This window comes from Octopus sinensis, linkage group LG13, assembly GCF_006345805.1.
Source record: "Octopus sinensis linkage group LG13, ASM634580v1, whole genome shotgun sequence".
NCBI lineage: Eukaryota > Metazoa > Mollusca > Cephalopoda > Octopoda > Octopodidae > Octopus > Octopus sinensis.
The window spans coordinates 37,452,588-37,470,087 of record NC_043009.1 but is presented as its reverse complement, the minus strand read 5'-3'; the positions used below and the strand labels follow the sequence as shown (position 1 = coordinate 37,470,087).

General features: G+C 36.4%; 3 protein-coding genes across 6 annotated transcripts in view; 2 read left to right on the top strand and 1 right to left on the bottom strand.

Moving 5' to 3' along the window:
- Window positions 1–17,500, top strand: part of LOC115218280 (glycine receptor subunit alpha-3-like) — a 196,286-nt gene that overhangs the window by 39,381 nt on the left and 139,405 nt on the right. The window lies entirely within an intron of this gene.
- On the bottom strand, window positions 6,003–6,557 carry LOC115218283. The gene has a single exon (XM_029788034.1). The coding sequence runs from the start codon at window positions 6,555–6,557 to the stop codon at window positions 6,003–6,005; it is 555 nt and encodes a 184-aa protein (XP_029643894.1).
- On the top strand, window positions 6,730–7,745 carry LOC115218282 (SCAN domain-containing protein 3-like). The gene is made up of 2 exons (XM_029788033.1): window positions 6,730–6,814; window positions 6,922–7,745. Exons 1-2 carry the CDS (start codon window positions 6,730–6,732, stop codon window positions 7,743–7,745), a joined length of 909 nt encoding a protein of 302 aa, XP_029643893.1.

Here is a 17,500-nt window from a genome sequence, read left to right as displayed (position 1 = left end):
TTTTTATCCTCAATGCATATCGTTCAAACGATTGTTTGTGTATGTGCGTATTTTGGTACAAGCTTATATTATACTAGCAGTATCGCCCGGCGTTGCTCAGGTTTGTAAGGGAAATAACTATAAAGCATTTTTAGAGAGTTATAGCCAAAAAATAGCAAAAAAATGGAAAAAAAATGATGGTAAATTTTTTTTTGAGAGTAAAAAAAGGTTGAGTTGCGTCCCCTAGACAGTCTGTGGTTTGTTTTTTTTTATTCTCGACCCCATATCGAATTTATCGATTTTTTTCAGAACTGGGGGAACTTTTCAAAATTTTCGCTGCGTTAGTTTTGAATTATGACATTGGGCTATGTGTGTGTCAAGTTTCATCAGAATCGGTTGAAAGCCGTGGTCAGAGTGAGGGTACAAGCAAACAGACACACAGAAACACGCACAGACAAACTGCCGTTTATATAGAGAGAGATTTGACTCTGTATATGAACATGTGTAGTGTATTGTATGTTAAATTTGGGCTGGCCGTTTGCAGTTCTGTTGTAGGTCTCTTTCTTCTCATGTTCGCAAGCATATGTGTATGTGGTCGTGTATTTTGAGTTTTGCCGTTGTCTTACATTTACGCTGATTACGGCCAGCTACGATGACTTTGTCCATAAGGTCGTTCTTACTCCGATCATGATTAGCTTTGACCAGGTTGTGCTTAGACTATCATGCCTTACATTTTAAAAGCAATGCCTACTATTTTCTGTTAGCATTCTGGCTGAAGTAATCGAATCATTACGATTAAATATGTTTATTGCATATACAATTGTAACTCTATTTAAAATTGTATCACATATATGTCGTGTCGGTGGCTCAGTTAAAATATTCATAAAAAGCAGTCAAACTAGGCTGTGATCTGGGTATGTAAGACCATATTGACATCACTGTCAAAATTTGCTGTGAGACAATGAGACTGTTGAGATAATTACCTATTTCTTTACCACCCACAAAGGGCTAAATACAGAGAGGACAAACAAGGACAGATAAACGGATTAAGTCAATTATATCGACCCCAGTGCGTAACTGGTACTCATTTAATCGACCCCGAAAGGATGAAAAGCAAAGTCAACCTCGGCGGAATTTGAACTCGGAACGTAGCGGCAGACGAAATACTGCTAAGCATTTCGCCCGGCGTGCTAACGCTTCTGCCAGCTCTCCGCCTTTGGTGAGACAATTACCGTTGACGTTCTTTTTGAACAATCGAGAGTTAACGACTGCAAAAAACCCCCGCCAAAATGAGGCGGTGGTTTCGCAAAAACTTTGTAGCGTCGGACCAAATAATGTATGATATTTTATTGAGTATCTTAATGTTCTGAGATCAAATCACGCCCAGACTACTTTCTCTGTCATTCTTCTGAGATCAATAAAATAAGTTGTGGCAAATACTTAGTCCACATCTCCGACTTTTACGTTCCATAAATTTTGAAGCTTTTCTCGTAAAGGAGAAATCAACTGTTCACATTGGCAGAAGCAGAAAATGACAAACATAATGCGCTGAAATAGTTAATTACGTTGCTTTTACGTTCTGAGTTCAAAATACATTCGGTTCGATATATCTTTCTCTTCCTTCAAAGTTGATAAAGTACTAGTCATGTGCAATGTATTGGCAGACAGAATTGCTGGAGTGTCAGACGAGTATCTGTTTCGGTATCTGTTTCGTCTCTGTATGTTCTGAGTTCAAATTCCACTCGCCTAAGAATAGAAATCCCTCCGATGGCCAGGGTTAATCATTCGTCCATGTGACCAATAGTTGATAATGGAACTTCCAGTGAGTGAAGAAAGACTGCGTTCGTCGGTTAGTACAGTAGAACGATGATTATGACTATTATCCTAAATCCAGGCACTTATGCCTATATTAACAATCCATAATTATTGCAAAATGGTTTGGTGGGTAGGGCATTAACCAAGAAACGGGTGAGACTAGTGAGGGTGTGTGACATCAGCAAAGATTACTACAAATAAGAATTTGTAGAAGAAAGAGTTCAGTAAGCTGGTATGTTGTGTGGAATGAAAGACTAACGTTTGTTGCACTTGAGAGAGAAAGAAAGAAAGGTCGCCCTGGTTGCAAAATTTTGAAAGACTTTATTGCCCCAAATTTTCTTCCAGTTTTTTTTTAAAGACAGTATGATGTGATTAGAGAAAGACAATGGCAGCTATGTAAAAAGATCCTTCTTTGGTTCATGTTATCGTTGTAGTTTTGTAATTAGGCTTGAATTTCAAAAGACCCCCTCGTTGTTTCTCGTTTCAGTTAAGTTTTTACATTTCATTGTTCCACAAATATTTGTTTTCGCTGTTTTTATTTCTTCTTTTGTTTAATTGCGTTGTCATTTTTACTCTTTTACTTATTTTCATTTCTTCAAAATGTGGCCATGATGGAGCATCACCACCATAAGTTAATTGTGGTTTCGAAATTTACATTTCCAATATATTTATATTAGTTGTCATAGGTGTAATACTGTTTACTTTTCATTACGTTTTCTTCTCTTCTATATCTTCTATTTCTACACATGATAGCATTATGCTTCAAGGCTATCTGTTCTTAGATTTGTTCACGTTATAGCATGAAATTAAATTTTTCATATGAAAGATTATCTCTTTTTCAAACTGCGAACATCTTAACGATATTAAACTCTGTAAGCGTTAATCTGAGTCAGAAAAGAGCAATAACCTCACCGATGCGTCGGGAACTACACTTGTCAATGGCAATTTGCAGTATTTAGTTTGAGAAGAAGAGATATAGGCACTTTGCAGTGTGTATATTCGTTAAAGCGGAAGATACACACTATTGACCTGTATGATGTTATTTTGATTAAAATGCTAGCGGTTAATAAAAATGAAAAAAAAAAACGGGATTACATCATCAGCAGATATGAAGTAATACTTTAGTGTGAAAAAAAGTACTACTGCAATGACTACAAAAATGAAAATCAATATCATTTACCGGTAAACAGTTTAAAACAGTTTTTTTCCTTTTGATCATACTTTAATTTTTTTTTCATGTGTAAAACTGTAAAAACGCTTTCTATCATTCAAACATCCCTTAATCGTGTGAATATCGCTTGAGAATTATTTTAATGTTTAATCAATTTGCTTTCTCTACTTAGAGATTCAATCTACCTCTTTTGCAGGTACACTAGCCATGTACTTTCGCCCATGGCCCTTAATAAGGCTAACGCTTCCAAAGTTATCCTCCGTATATGACGAGCCTAAAAAAAAAAAAAAAAAAAAAATCAATACTGCTGCCTGACATAGGCGCAAAACCTCAAATTGGGTGGAGTGTTTTGTCGATTACATTGGTTTCAGTACTTAGCCGGTGCTTATTTTATCTGTACCGAAGGCAAAATGGACTCTTGTTGGATTAGAATTCAAAAAGCAAAGATACTCAATTACATATCGCAAGACATTTTGTTAGTCGTTTACCGATTTTGCCAAACCCTCACCCCCTGACACGACTAAAACAATGATTTCTAGCGTGAATACAAGATCTCATATTTTGCAGCCGGTAACAGTCAATTAAAACTGCTTGACCAGTTTTATTGACCCCAGGAGGATAAAATACAAAGGTAACCTCAGTGGTGTTTGAACTAAGAACGTAAAAGGTCTTAACTAAATATCACAAAGCAATTTATCTGCCACTCTAACGATTCTGTCAAGCCACCACTTTCAGGTTTATAATGATATTTTCACTAGCTAACGTTGCTGCTTTTCTTTTTCCTTCCAACATAATTATACCTTTTTAATGTTTCAGGAATTGAACAAGATTTCACCCGCGTCACTAGTTGCATGTTGCCATTTAATTTTTAATCAGTTTCGATTTCAGAGCTGGTTTCCTTGCCAGTCTATACAAAGATTATCATTAACGTTTACGAATTTCCTTGTCCTTACGAATTTCCTTGTGTAATTGATAAATATGTTTATTAACTCTTAATGGTTGTCAACACTGTAGAATCAATCAGTATCTTGTTGACTTGCAGGTGGAAATTCGATTCATCCGATGGAAACATGCTAGTTATCTCCGATGGACCAGCGTTCTGTCAATCGAAGTGCTCTATTATTTAATGTTTTTGAAACCTATGGAGGAGAAGGGGGAAGAGGAGGAAAATTGTAAGCGCTGGTGTTGTGGATCTGATTAAACTTTGTTTTCCTCACTCAGGGATGGATAAACTAAGTACCTGTTATATACTGAGTCAATAGACTATATAATGAAGTATAAAAATACGTACTTTGCTAAAAAATGACATGTCCTCGTGTCCAATGAAAAGAAAGCAACTATAATTAATTTTCATACTTTCTTTGTGTGTGTGTGTGTGTGTGTGTGTGTGTGTGTGTGTGTGGTGTGTGTGTGTGTGTGTGTGTGTGTGTGATTGAGAGACAGTATATTAAATTTGGTTCAAGAGTTATTTCAGTGTGGTAATAGAGCCATATAAGGCGGCGAGCTGGCAGAAACGTTTGCACGCTGGACGAAATGCTTAGCGGTATTTCGTCTGCCGTTACGTTCTGAGTTCAAATTCCGCCGAGGTCGACTTTGCCTTTCATCCTTTCGGGGTCGATTAAATAAGTACCAGTTACGCACTGGGGTCGATCTAATCGACTTAATCCCTTTGTCCTTGTTTGTCCCCTCTATGTTTAGCCCGTTGTGGGCAATAAAGAAATAAGAGAGCCACATTCGCAGAGTTTGATGGTGGTGGTGGGTTGGTAATTAATCAACAGTTTGATAGGTTTGTATCGAATTTGATAAGCTACAAATTCACTCGTTTCCAACAATGAAATCAGGTCTTATTGTGTCCCTTACTTAAAGTAGCCTCACCGACTTTGTGAAATAGTTTTACTTTCAACTCCTTACTCATCACTTCCGCTCTTTGTCGTGCAATTGAGTGTCGTCTGATTGACCCCGAATAAAGAATCCGTGATGTTCTTTATCCTGTTTCTCTCAATGTGTTGCCGAGGCTGGACCAACTTCATTAAAACTCTTCACCTGTTGCCCAACTTACGAGAATACACGATCCTATGTATTATCCCACCAAAGGCAAATCTCTATGAATCCTAACACTTACAAATCTTTCATTTATACTGCTAGCATCTCATAGATGAGGGTAGCAGATCTTACAGCTACCTTGATTTTCAAGCCTTTGTGTGATCTTCTATATGGTCGCTCGACCTGCTAAAAACAGTGGCAAAATCTCCCTCATATTACTCTCTGTGATTTACGAAATATACTATACATGGAATGTATTCATCAAAGTTCTATTCAATCGGGTTACACACGAAGGCCTTCAATCAGCTTTATCTGTTTATGAGACTTTCTCTCTATTTAGAAACTAGATGTATACTTTCTCTAAATCTGGTTTTACAGAAACTATACATCTACTTTCCTATATCACGCGTAAGTCTTCTCTCATCCTTTGAAACTTCGGTGACATCAACACTGTTGAAGATGAGTAAATCTTTTGAGCCTAACACAATAAGCTTTTAGCAAATTGCTTGCCTGAAGTTTCTACTAGCTTTGGTTTCGTCAACAGAATGTTGTGTTGCATGCATCATTATATTACAGTGTGTGTTGTACCTTTACGAGAGTCAATGAAACTGGTGTTTGTCTTGTGGTTAAGTTATATGTACTCCATACGCTCATATCCGAGCATTAACTACACTAGCAAATCTATCCGTCTACGATGGGAAATGAAAGGAGGGTGGAAAATGATAACAACTTTAAGTATGAATGTGCTTATACTGAAATATGGCATGGGAAATGTAATAAAATATAAATAACGGTTGGTTTTGATTATACTTATGTACAGTTTTACATAGTACATATGCATGATAGTATTACGTTTACAAAACTTCTCTGTAAACGATATTTCGTGTTTGATCAACACTAATTTTCAAATTAGCTGAGTCCATTGCTCTGCTCATAGCAACATACAACTGGCCGTATGTAAACATCGGAATGGGCAGAAACACACCAACACGATCTAAAGTCTGGCCTTGAGATTTGTTAGCTGGAATGAGAAGGCTTGTTTGATGGGAAACTGCCTGGGTCGTAATTGGAAGGGAAACTGGTTGTCGGAGGGTACCAATGGTATACGAGATATGAACAAGTTCTTACCACTGTGAGGGCCAATCGCTATTGCCACCTCGATGACGTGAGAATTGAGTTGCGTGACGGTGTATCTTGTTCCGTTGCAATGTCCATTGGCAGGGTCAAAATTTCGTAGGAGCATTATAGGACAATACTTTTTCAGTGTGTTAAGGAAATCCTGTGGATACTGGTGATCATTTCTATCGGCTATAGTGTCCGAACTTAGATATTGTCGACTTTCTCCTGGGAAATTGTTAATCATGTGGTCATTAACATTATTGTTTTTATTTATTTTTTTGTCCTGGGTGTTGTACCAAATTGACATCGTTGTAGAGCAGTGATTCCCAAGGTGGGGCGTACGCCCCACTGGTGGGGCCTGAGAAAATTCAGGTGGGGCGCGGGGCATAGGCGTGGGCTGTGAAAATATTTGTACATGACGAGCGGTCATCGCGGGCACAACCTTAGATTCCGTCTTTCCTTTGAAGCCTCCACATCGGAAACTCTCGCACCCCAGCGAGACAAAGAAGATCCCGCACTGAGCAATAAACTTACTATTCAGATAAGCCAATCAATTGCCTCAATAGTTTGCCTCAATTAGTCTTTTGTTAGCCCTATTGAAAATGAGCAAACCAAACAAGAAGAAGACTCGTCAATACGCGGTGGAGTTTTTGAAGTTTGGATTCATTCCTGATGAGCATGATGAGCGTAAACCGTTTTGCTTATTATGTAATCAGACGATGAGCAATGAGTCAATGAAGGCAGGTAGGCTGGAAGCGCACTTAAGGTAAGACATCCTAATAATTCTAATTTAGATTTGGAATACTTCAAATCATTGAAAGAAAAATTTAAAAACCGAACAAAACTCACTTCACTATTTCATGCAAAACAAGCGCCTCATACTCGTGCCCTTGAAGCCAGCTACGAAATCTCCTTGCTTATAGCAAAACATGGAAAGAATCACACTATTGGAGAGCAACTGATTAAACCTGCTATCTCAATATTCTTAAAAACTGTATTACAAAAAGATGATGGAGATATCAGGACTATGCCACTCAGTAATAACACTGTCTCGAACAGAATAGATGAAATGGGGCAAGATGTTGAAAGCCAGCTCATTGAGAAATTAAAATTGCGTAAGTTTTCATTACAAATGGACGAATCCACAATCCGGGACAGTGAGGCTCTGTTATTGACTTATGTGAGGTATATTGACCACGAGGAGTTTCAGGAAGAGATGCTGTTCTGCGAATCGTTTAAAAGAAATTCTAAATCTGAACGTCTTTTTAAGCAGTTTTGTATAAATCAAAGTGCCGAACATGTTCGATTATTGCTTCATACAGAAGTAAGATGGCTATCAAGTGGAAACTGCTTAAAGAGGTTCATGGAATTATTTGATCAGATTAACGACTTTCTTAGTGATAAATGTGAAATGAAATTGCTGTCAACAACGGATGGAAAAGCATTTGTCAGTTATTTGACAGACATATTTGAGAAACTTGGAAACTTGAATAAACAACTTCAAGGTGCAAACATGACACTTATTGATGCAAAGCAAAGATTTTTGGATTTATTACAGCTCTCGAATTATGGAAAAAGAAATTTTCCAAAAGAAATTTCAGTGAACTTTACTGGTTGAGTAAATGTGAAATAACGAATGATGCTGGCATTGTAATTATTGATCATTTAAATATCTTGATAAAGGATTTCAATGACAGATTTTGCGATTTAAAGGCAATGAATTTTCCTTCTTGGTTAACTCAACCGCTTCTGATTAACGTTTCTGATGCTACAATCCAATACCAAGAAGAGTTATCAGAATTACAACATGATGAATCAGTGAAGACTGTTTAAATTGAAAGGTACAAAGATGTGGCTATATGACGAGGTTGAAAGAAAATATCTTAAAATTTCTACATCAGCGAGAGAGCTACTGATTCCTTTCCCTTCGTCTTATTTGGTCGAATGTGGTTTTAGTGCAGTTGATAATTTGCTCGAAGCCAAGAGAAACCGGCTTGAGATTACAAGACGTGGCGATTTACGACTGAAATTAACAAAGTTGTCTCCTCAAATTAAAAACTTGTGCTGTATGCATCAGGCACAGGGTTCTCACTAAATTAGTCGAGCTGACCGTCAAATAATTGAACTGAAAAAACGTGTTTCTTTATTCTTTATAAATTGACATTTTTTAAAAACATGAGAAATCGTAATAATTTTATCGATTTATTGGGTGTTATGCATTTTCAGTGCCTGTTGTTTCAATTCTCAAACTATTTTTTTGTATTTTGAATACAATTTTTTAATTTTTGATTTTTTTTCAATTGTAAGTAGGCCCACATGTACTTTCAATTGTAAGTAGGCCCACATGTACTTAAATGTGAGTGGACATGGGAAAAGGTGGGGCGTAAAAACTTTTGCTATGAAAAAGTGGGGCGCCGGGAAAAAAGGTTGGGAAACACTGTTGTAGAGGAAGTGTGTTGATGGGGTTTTAAAGAAATGCACACACACGCACTGTTGTTTTTTCTCCCTCTTTCTGTCTATCTGTGTTTTCTCCCTCTCTTTTTCTCTACCTCTCTGTGTCTCTCACTCTGTGTCACACACTTTCTGTTTCGCACATCCCATCAATGTGTTGAGGGGTGGGGGTAAAAGGAAACGCGCGCACGCGCACACACATACATACACACAGTGTGTCTTTCTGTTTCTGTGTGTCTGTGTTTTTCTCTGTCTCTGTCTTTCTCTCTCTCTCTCTCTCTCTCTCTCTCTCTCTCTCTCTCTCTGTATCTCTGTGTGTCTCTCACACACTTTGTGTCGCACAACCCATCTATACCCAGAACCGCTGTAGAGATAATAATGAAAGAAGAATTGAAAGTACTGTTTGAATTTTCATAAATGCCATTTAGGTTATGTTTCTGTTTTGTTACTATGGCCGATTTCCGTATAATTCATTTTTATTGCAGCGTGGAAGGCGTTTATAAGCCATTTAAGAAACACACATAAACCGTTAGATTCACTCCAACATTTAAATTAAATTTGCCAAAATATTGGGTTGTCCGGAAAGTTCGTGTCGACTTATTTTAGAACATGGTTGAGTTCATAAAATAAGATTTGATTATACCTCCATTTAGAGCACAGTTTAAGCTATCTTTTCGTGGAAGAATATTTATGTTCCTATAACCTGTGTTAATTCTGTAACCCTTTAAAATGGAAGATAAAAAAGTTCATTTTCGGCACTTGATGCTTTGGGAACCAGACAAAAATTGCTGCAGCTCAGCTGGGATGTGCTACCCAACCTTCCATATTCACCAGATATTGCTCCTTCGGATTTCCACTTATTTAAGTGTCTGCAGAATAGTCTTAATGGTAAAAATTTCAATTCCTTGGATGACGTTAAAAGATACCGTGATGAATTCTTTGCCATGAAGCCACCTCAATTCTGGGAAGTGGGTATTTTCAAGTTAAAGTTAAGATGGAGACGCATTGTGCAACAAAATGGTTCATATTTGGTTGATTAAAAATGTAATGGCAAGTATTTATTGACCTTTTTCTTTCCTTTAAAAATCGGCACGAACTTTCCGGACAACCCTATATTTTCGTCGCTTTGAGATCGCGACCTGTTCACTGACAAAATTCCCTGTTGCATCATTTTTTAAATGTATTTTTATTTATGTATATGGAAATGGCTTCCTTAGTTTCGTAGGAATCGAAGCAGTGTAGCGAGTCTTTCTAATAAAACATTTTAAACATCATATAAACCATTCTCGAGACGTCCTTAGTAAGACTGCCAAGTTTCGTGCAAGTGTAACCAATCGTTTGGCCGTAAAAGGTCACAGACAGATGGACGGACATAAGGCCAATTATAATAAGATGTCTGCTGCCATTTGCAATCGTACACATACCTTCATAGTTGATAAACATTTTAACTGTTTGAGTATTTCTAGAATTTGGTAATTTTCTTCAATTCAGTAACCTCAGATTGTACTCGAATTCTAAAGGCTATTTTTCTTGGTTTTAAGGTAAAATGAATAAATAAATAAGTAAATAAATATATACATTTTATATATAATGTCTGGGAGAATAAGTTGAATCGTTTCTCTGTTTTCCGTTTATGCAATTATTGATTTAAAAATTTTATTTTTAGATGGAATTTACTTCCATGTTTCATATTTCAAACGAACTTAGGTGTTTTAGCTTGAAAATTGCATAACGGTTCCTTGTCATGCAGACATTCTCGAATCTTGTACTCGTTACACAAATATGTTGTTAAATTATTTATCGTTTCTCGAGCTTTGGGTCTCATAAGGCTGGTTACCCAGTTTCCATGGCGTAAAAGCGACCGAGGTCACATCATACCTTCCGAATGCAACACTGGTCCATTGCAGGATTTAAGTTCAGTGAGATTGAAGAGAGGGGCAAATCGATTAAATCGATTGAATGGTACTTTATTTTATCGATCCCGAAGAGAAGAAAAGCAAAGTTGACCTCGACACGATTTGAACTCTGAACATAAAGGGCCAGAAGAAATGCCAAGTAGTTTGTCCGACGCGTTAACGATTCTGCAAGCAAGCCACCTTGTTATTTAATTATAAACGAAGCATATCCACATACGCACATACACATATACACACATACACAATCACACTTATATACACTCACATTCAGGCATACATACACATATTATTAGAGCCTCTCACAAAATATCTTGCGGTGTCCGATCCTTTCTCTTTGCGCTCTGATTCCATATTCTGCCAAGGGGACCAAATCACTCGACTACGGAGCCTTAACTGATTATGAAAACTGTACCGGGTGGAGGATTGTATGATGGTATGTACGTTTGGTATGCTCACAGGAATGGAAATGTATCAATTACAATAAATAGGAATGGGTATGTACTTAAGAAGCTCGCTTTACAATCACGTGGTTTCGGGTTCAGACCCACTGTGTGGCACTTTGGTCAAATGTCGGCAAGTGTCTTCTACTATAGGACTGGGATGACCAATGTCGTGTGAGCGAATTTGGTTGATAGAACCTGTGTGGAAGCCTGTCGTCTGTGTGTGTGTGTGTGTATTTATGTATATATATATGTATATATATATGTATATATATATATATATATATATATTATATATATATATATATATATAATATATATATATATATATGTGTGTGTGTGTGTGTGCGTATTCATGCGCGTGTCTTTGTGTTTGTGTTTGTCCCGCAACACCGCCTCACAACCGATGATAATTTATTTACGACCTTATAACTTAGCGGTTCAGCAAAAAAAAAAGGGCTGATAGAATAAGTACCATATTTGAAAAATAGCTACTGAGTCGAACCTTCGTCTTCTCGTTGACGTCTCGGCAGAATGACGTGGATGTTCAAGTTGCCACACGCATTCTTAGTAGCTTAGAGTAGGCTCGAATTAGAGATTATTATTTGTTGCTAATGGCGTGAGTCCTGATTGGAAGAAGACAGCAACAGCCTCAAAATCAACAGCAATATTATGAATATCGAGAATATCCTCAGCAAAAGCAACATTATCAATAGCAACACCCCAGACAGCAGCAGTGGTGACATTTATAGGAACAGCAACAACACTTATAATATCAGCGAAAATATCAATAGCAACAGTAACATTATCAATAGCAACGTCAACATCAATAGCAACAGCAGCAACAATGCTATTAAGAGGAACAACAGTAGCATTACAGCAATAACAACATTATCAGTAGCAACGAGGACATCATAACTACAACACTATTAATAGCAACAGTAACAACATTAGTAGTAAGAGGAACATTATCAACAAGAACAATAATAATACTATCAAAGGTAGCAAGCCACGTCTTTGATAGAAGGGCAGAAACGTCAATGGTAACGGCAATAATAACTGCGTTAACAACAAGTGACCCTAAGATCTCAAAGCTGGTTATTCGATCTGCTAAGAATATCAGCTAAATCTCCATCAAATTGCATCCTACTGACCAACCCCCTAAAAGTCTTTGATGGTGTAATCCTAGACATGTTATTCCCATTTCCATGAAAAGAGGCAGAGAGGTCATTGCCGGAACAATAACGACACAAAACTATCAGTTTCAGTTACAACAGCAATAGCATCATCATTAGCAACGAAAACAGCAGCAATAGCAAAATCAATATCCGCCATAGCAACATCAACGACATTGGCTTCCTCAGCAATAACTAGCAGAAGCAATATTTGCAACATTAGCAACAATATCAGCTTCTGATCAGTAAATGAAACGATCAACAATGACAATAGTAAGATAAGCCAAAAAGCTATGCGCTGCGACAATTAGTAGTAACGAGAAACAAAGCTACAAATATTCAATTCGTATTTGGTTCTGATAGTTTTGAAGAAGAAAATGATGGTGTGATCTGGAATATCAATGACGCCGACGAAGCTTTAAGGTAGAATAAGATTAGTAATATAATCTCTGTCATTAAATCACGTGTATGCATGCATGCATGCATGTATGTATGTATGTATGTATGTATGTATGTATGTATGTATGTGTGATTGTATGCATGCAGTTATTTATGCCAGTATTTATATTAACTTGAATGATTGTATTTAGGTATGTATTTATATTAACTTGAATGATTGTATTTAGGTATGTATTTATATTAACTTGAATAATTGTATTTAGGTATGCTTGTGTGCATGCATAAATGCATTTATATAATGCATGTATTTATGTATGCTTGTATGTATTTGTGCACCTATCTATCTATCTATCTATCTATCTATCTATCTATCTATCTATCTATCTATCTATCTATCTATCTATCTATCTATCTATCTATCTATCTATTTTATATATGTAATATGCACAATTAAATACATATATATGTATACAAAATTAAATACACTCTCATATATACATACTTACGTACATAAAAAGAAATAGGAAGTGATAGATAGATAAAGTGATAGACGGATATATTGATAGATAGATAAATAGATAGACAGACAGACAGATAGATAGATAGATAGATAGATAGATAGATAGATAGATAGATTGGTAGGTAGACAGATTCATAGGAAGGAAGGTAGGTAGATGCTAATAAACCGTATAATCATGTTGACATTTTGACAAGAGAGTTTATAGGGCGACAAATCAGAAACAGAAGCAAAATAAAGAACATAAAACAAAGATTAAGAAAAAAAAAAGAAATAAACAAGTGAACAAGAAAGTAAATAGTAAGAAAAAGGCTAACAAAATGCTGATGAAAATGGGAATACAATGAAAGACGACAGAAGATAAAAAATAAGTGGCTAATAACAGTATTGGTGTCATCAATGCTTCTATTGGATAATAGCAGAAATCACTGCGGTGTAGGTAGAGTTACTCTTTCTTTAGATAATACTGACCTATCTCCTTGTGCTGTAGAGGACAGCATTAACCTAGATTCTTTAGAAATTTATAGGCTTGAAAATCAATATTAAAGACAAATATATAAAAGTAGTGGACTGAGAGTGTCAGCGCTGGATTAAATGAACTGCATTCGTTGGTCATTGTCCTGCTTAGTTCTATGTTTAAAAATCCTCTCAAAGATCAACTTCAGTTTTTCATCAATGTAAAGTGTATACTAGCAATACGCTTGTAGATTTCTGATGTTCACTCCTTCAAATCTATTAAAGAAAATTTAGCAGTTGTTTTCGATGCGGATGGCGTGACTGAATAATTGATTTCAGTTATTCATTAAATAAAAAAAATTCTAAATATTTCCCGTCTATTGGAGTAAATTATTGTATATCTACGTTGTGATACTTTCATCACTACTTCGGTAATTACTGGAGAGTCTAAACATCGTTGTGGAACTCTAATAATAAAGAAACATTCTTGGAGTTGTCAGTTAGAGTTGTCTAAAAGAATACTGAAATAGTCAGTGATTGATTCTACATTAAAATAGTATTAGTCATCGCACTAATGATGTCTTTCCTTCAACGCATACTTATTTTTAGCTAGATTTTTATACTAACTACAATTCATATATTAACGTTATTCTCATTATAGTGAATTACATTCTCTACAAGACGATCCGGCGATTTAGTTTCGTTGCTAGGTTGAAACCATTTCAGATCATTTATTACGCTTTTACCATTTGGGAAATAATGAAAGGTACACTACAGTATTCCATATTTTTTCATATAAAAATATGAATGATTTTGTTTAAGAACATGCACATAACGCACCCGGATTTAACTTACATATAACTATTCGACCTCGATATCATCAGCAAAGCTTTCGAGCATATCAGACATGCAACTCCTCTATAAAAACTGCCAGCCTTTGTGCTCCAGGCATCTCTTCTCTCTTGTATCAGTAGCTTCGTAACAAATCACACAACCGATCGTGTGCTGACAGGTTTTTTTCTGTCCCCCAACTTTATCAAATCGGGCACCCCCATTACGGTCAGTCTTATCCCCTACTTTCCTCTTTCTATACATCAATGACCTACTTGCCGTCACCTCCAATAATGCCCACTCTTGCGTAGATGATACTAGAAATCAACACATCATACACAGAACCCAAGAACAGAGACCTCGAAGGCATACTCCAACGGTATAAAAACACATGTAAACATCACTACATCACACTCTTAAACAAGAGCATCACACAATGATAATTCGTAACGATTGCCCCAAATACTGTTTCGCTATATCACTTAGTAGTTCTCTTGGTACATGTACATCTTGGATTGTACCCCACCGATTAGTCCTTGCTTTTAGAGTCAAAAGATACTTCAGACTCCCACTCCAACAATTAATGACACATTAAAAAAGCTCAGGTAAATTCTACAACTGAGTATTTCTTTCACTTCTGGGACAGTGCTGCTGATACACCTGTCTATGACAGTCTAGATATTCTAGACTGCAACCACGAGAAGAAAATGTCTTATCGGCATAAAACAGGGCTCGGTAAATTTTTTATATCATAGGCCCCTTCATTAAATCGTTGATAAATTATCGAACCCCATCATGTAAATTTCTGAAGTAAAATTAAAAAATATAATTAATATAAAAATTTCTTGATTTAAAACAATTATCCATTCTCTGTTGTGTGCCATTAGAGTTTTTAAATAAGAGCTATTTAGATAAATAAAATAAAATAAAATATACTTAACGAAAATGAAAAAAAAACCCAACAAAATAATATAAATTCAGTCATACAAGGGGTTGCTGAAAAGTTCATGACCTTAAGGGAATTGCGAAAGGCCTGGTTGGAGACCCAACCTTCCGAGTTCTTTTACAAGGCTTAGAAAAGTTGAAGGACCGCTGCAATAAGTGTGTGAATCTGTTGAATAGAATATTTTGAATAGAATCATAATTAGCTGATCCCCTTTTTTGCCCCCTAAAGCTAGGAACTGCTCAGTACCTCATATGTTGATGTAGTCGGAATATTTAATGTTTATCGAGCACTTGGATAGCTAAGCATACCTCCAGTGGTTAATACAGACCACTTTGCCGACCTGGGTTAAAATAACCCTCTGGCGTTATGTCTTATCTCTCTGACTTCTATGATATCTTTATTCTTTGAAGCAAGCTGGGCTCATATCAGTTGCGTTGATCCATTTATCTCTTCCCCTAATATCACCCTTGTTGTGTCTTCCACCGGACTTCAACTAACCAATAGACTCTCTGGAGTACTTTCTCTGTTCACGTCTTATTTATAGGTATTGGTTTGCAATGGCTCAAGATATATTCTATGAGTCTGTCTTTTACCAGAGGCTTCCCCACTACCTCAGATCAGTTCACCAAACTTATGAACAAAACGTATTCCAGCTTGTCCCTTTCGTGCTTATTTTATCAGACATAGTGTCTGCTTAGGACCACTTTTTTCAATGTCTGTCCTTCGTTTTTAAAGAATGTGTGGTTTGAAGGAAAATTAGTGACTGTTCCAAGCAGCTAACAGTGATGTCGTAGGCTCCATCGTTGGATCTTCATTAATGACGTGCAAACTTACTGTATTTAAACTCTAAGTTTGGCATTTATATGTTTTAAAAATCTTTTTCCTTATTGAGGTTGTACAGTAATTATAGCTTATTGCTTTAAATATTAATATTGCTGTTCTACTGAACCAAACATCTTTAAGATATCATACTTGAACCTTATGAACTATTTTTCATATTGATGTGTATATATGTACACACACACACACATATATAAATCTGTATATATATGCATATGTACATATAAATACATATTCATGCATACACATGGAGATACAGATACATATTTAGTACATACGGAGCAGAGAGAGAGAGAGAGAGAGAGAGAAAGAGAGAGAGAGAGAGAGAGAGGGAGAGAGAGAAAGAGTGAGAAAGAGAGAGAGAGAGAAAGAAAGAGGGAGAGAGTTACAGGCTCGAAAAGGAAATAGTGTGGGAATGAATGAATGTGTGTGTGTGTGTGTGTGTGTGTGTGTGTGTGTGTGTGTGTGTGTGTGAGTGTGAGTGTGTGTACACGCGTGCGCGAGTGTAAACTTAACAATTCTCAGAAGTCTATTTATTTATCATTACGCCCTCGAAATTCTAGCTTTAATTTTTAAACATCTCCAGGGGAAGTTTTTGTTTACTAATCACTTTGTTTACTAATCACTTTGTTTACAAATCGATTTTTTGAAGTTTGCTACATATGTAAGACCCTACCATATTTGTATTAAGTATGTAGAAGATTCCCCTGAGGTATTTTGCACTCGGTCATATTGTTATTTTATTGATATTCGTAATCAGCGTTACTACATTCCCTCTATTTTCTTTAGTCACTTTTAGTTTTACCAATATATAGAAAACTATTCACTGATAAGGTGTATTAAAACCGAAACACATGCTTTCACCCATTGCTTTAAAAATCCAGGTGCACTCGAATTTGCGAAAGCTAATTATCCAAAGCTTTTGATGAACTGGTATTACTGTGGTTGTCTCCCTTGTTTTTTGCTGTCGTTCGATTTTAAACACAGCTTGAGGGAGATTTTATCTACTAATTACTTCGATAATCTCAGTGAATCTCAAAATCATGATATGAATTTGAGAATCAAATGAGTTTGTATTTAATGAAGTTGTATTTAATGAGGCTCGCGCTCTTTTCCATATGAAATACACTTGCAAATACACCACACACCACGCACGTGCTACACACACACAAACACACACACACACACACACACACACACACACATACATTCACATTCACATATCCACTGCCTGCACATAAACATACATGCACACGCACACACTATCTAATACACATCGTATGCCATTCACAACACTCTTTCACCACACATACACACATGTAGACACACAATTTACGCATCCGCAGAAATACATGTGTAACGCAATATCACCCGTTGGGCACAATTAAGAAACAGCTACATT

Excerpts from the sequence above, each read along its gene's own strand:
- LOC115218282 (XM_029788033.1), top strand. The coding sequence starts at position 6,730 with ATGAGCAAACCAAACAAGAAGAAGACTCGTCAATACGCGGTGGAGTTT. Across the intron at positions 6,815-6,921 it reads TCCTGATGAGCATGATGAGC|ATTTGGAATACTTCAAATCA; the intron begins GTAAACCGTTTT and ends ATTCTAATTTAG.
- LOC115218283 (XM_029788034.1), bottom strand. The coding sequence starts at position 6,557 with ATGACCGCTCGTCATGTACAAATATTTTCACAGCCCACGCCTATGCCC.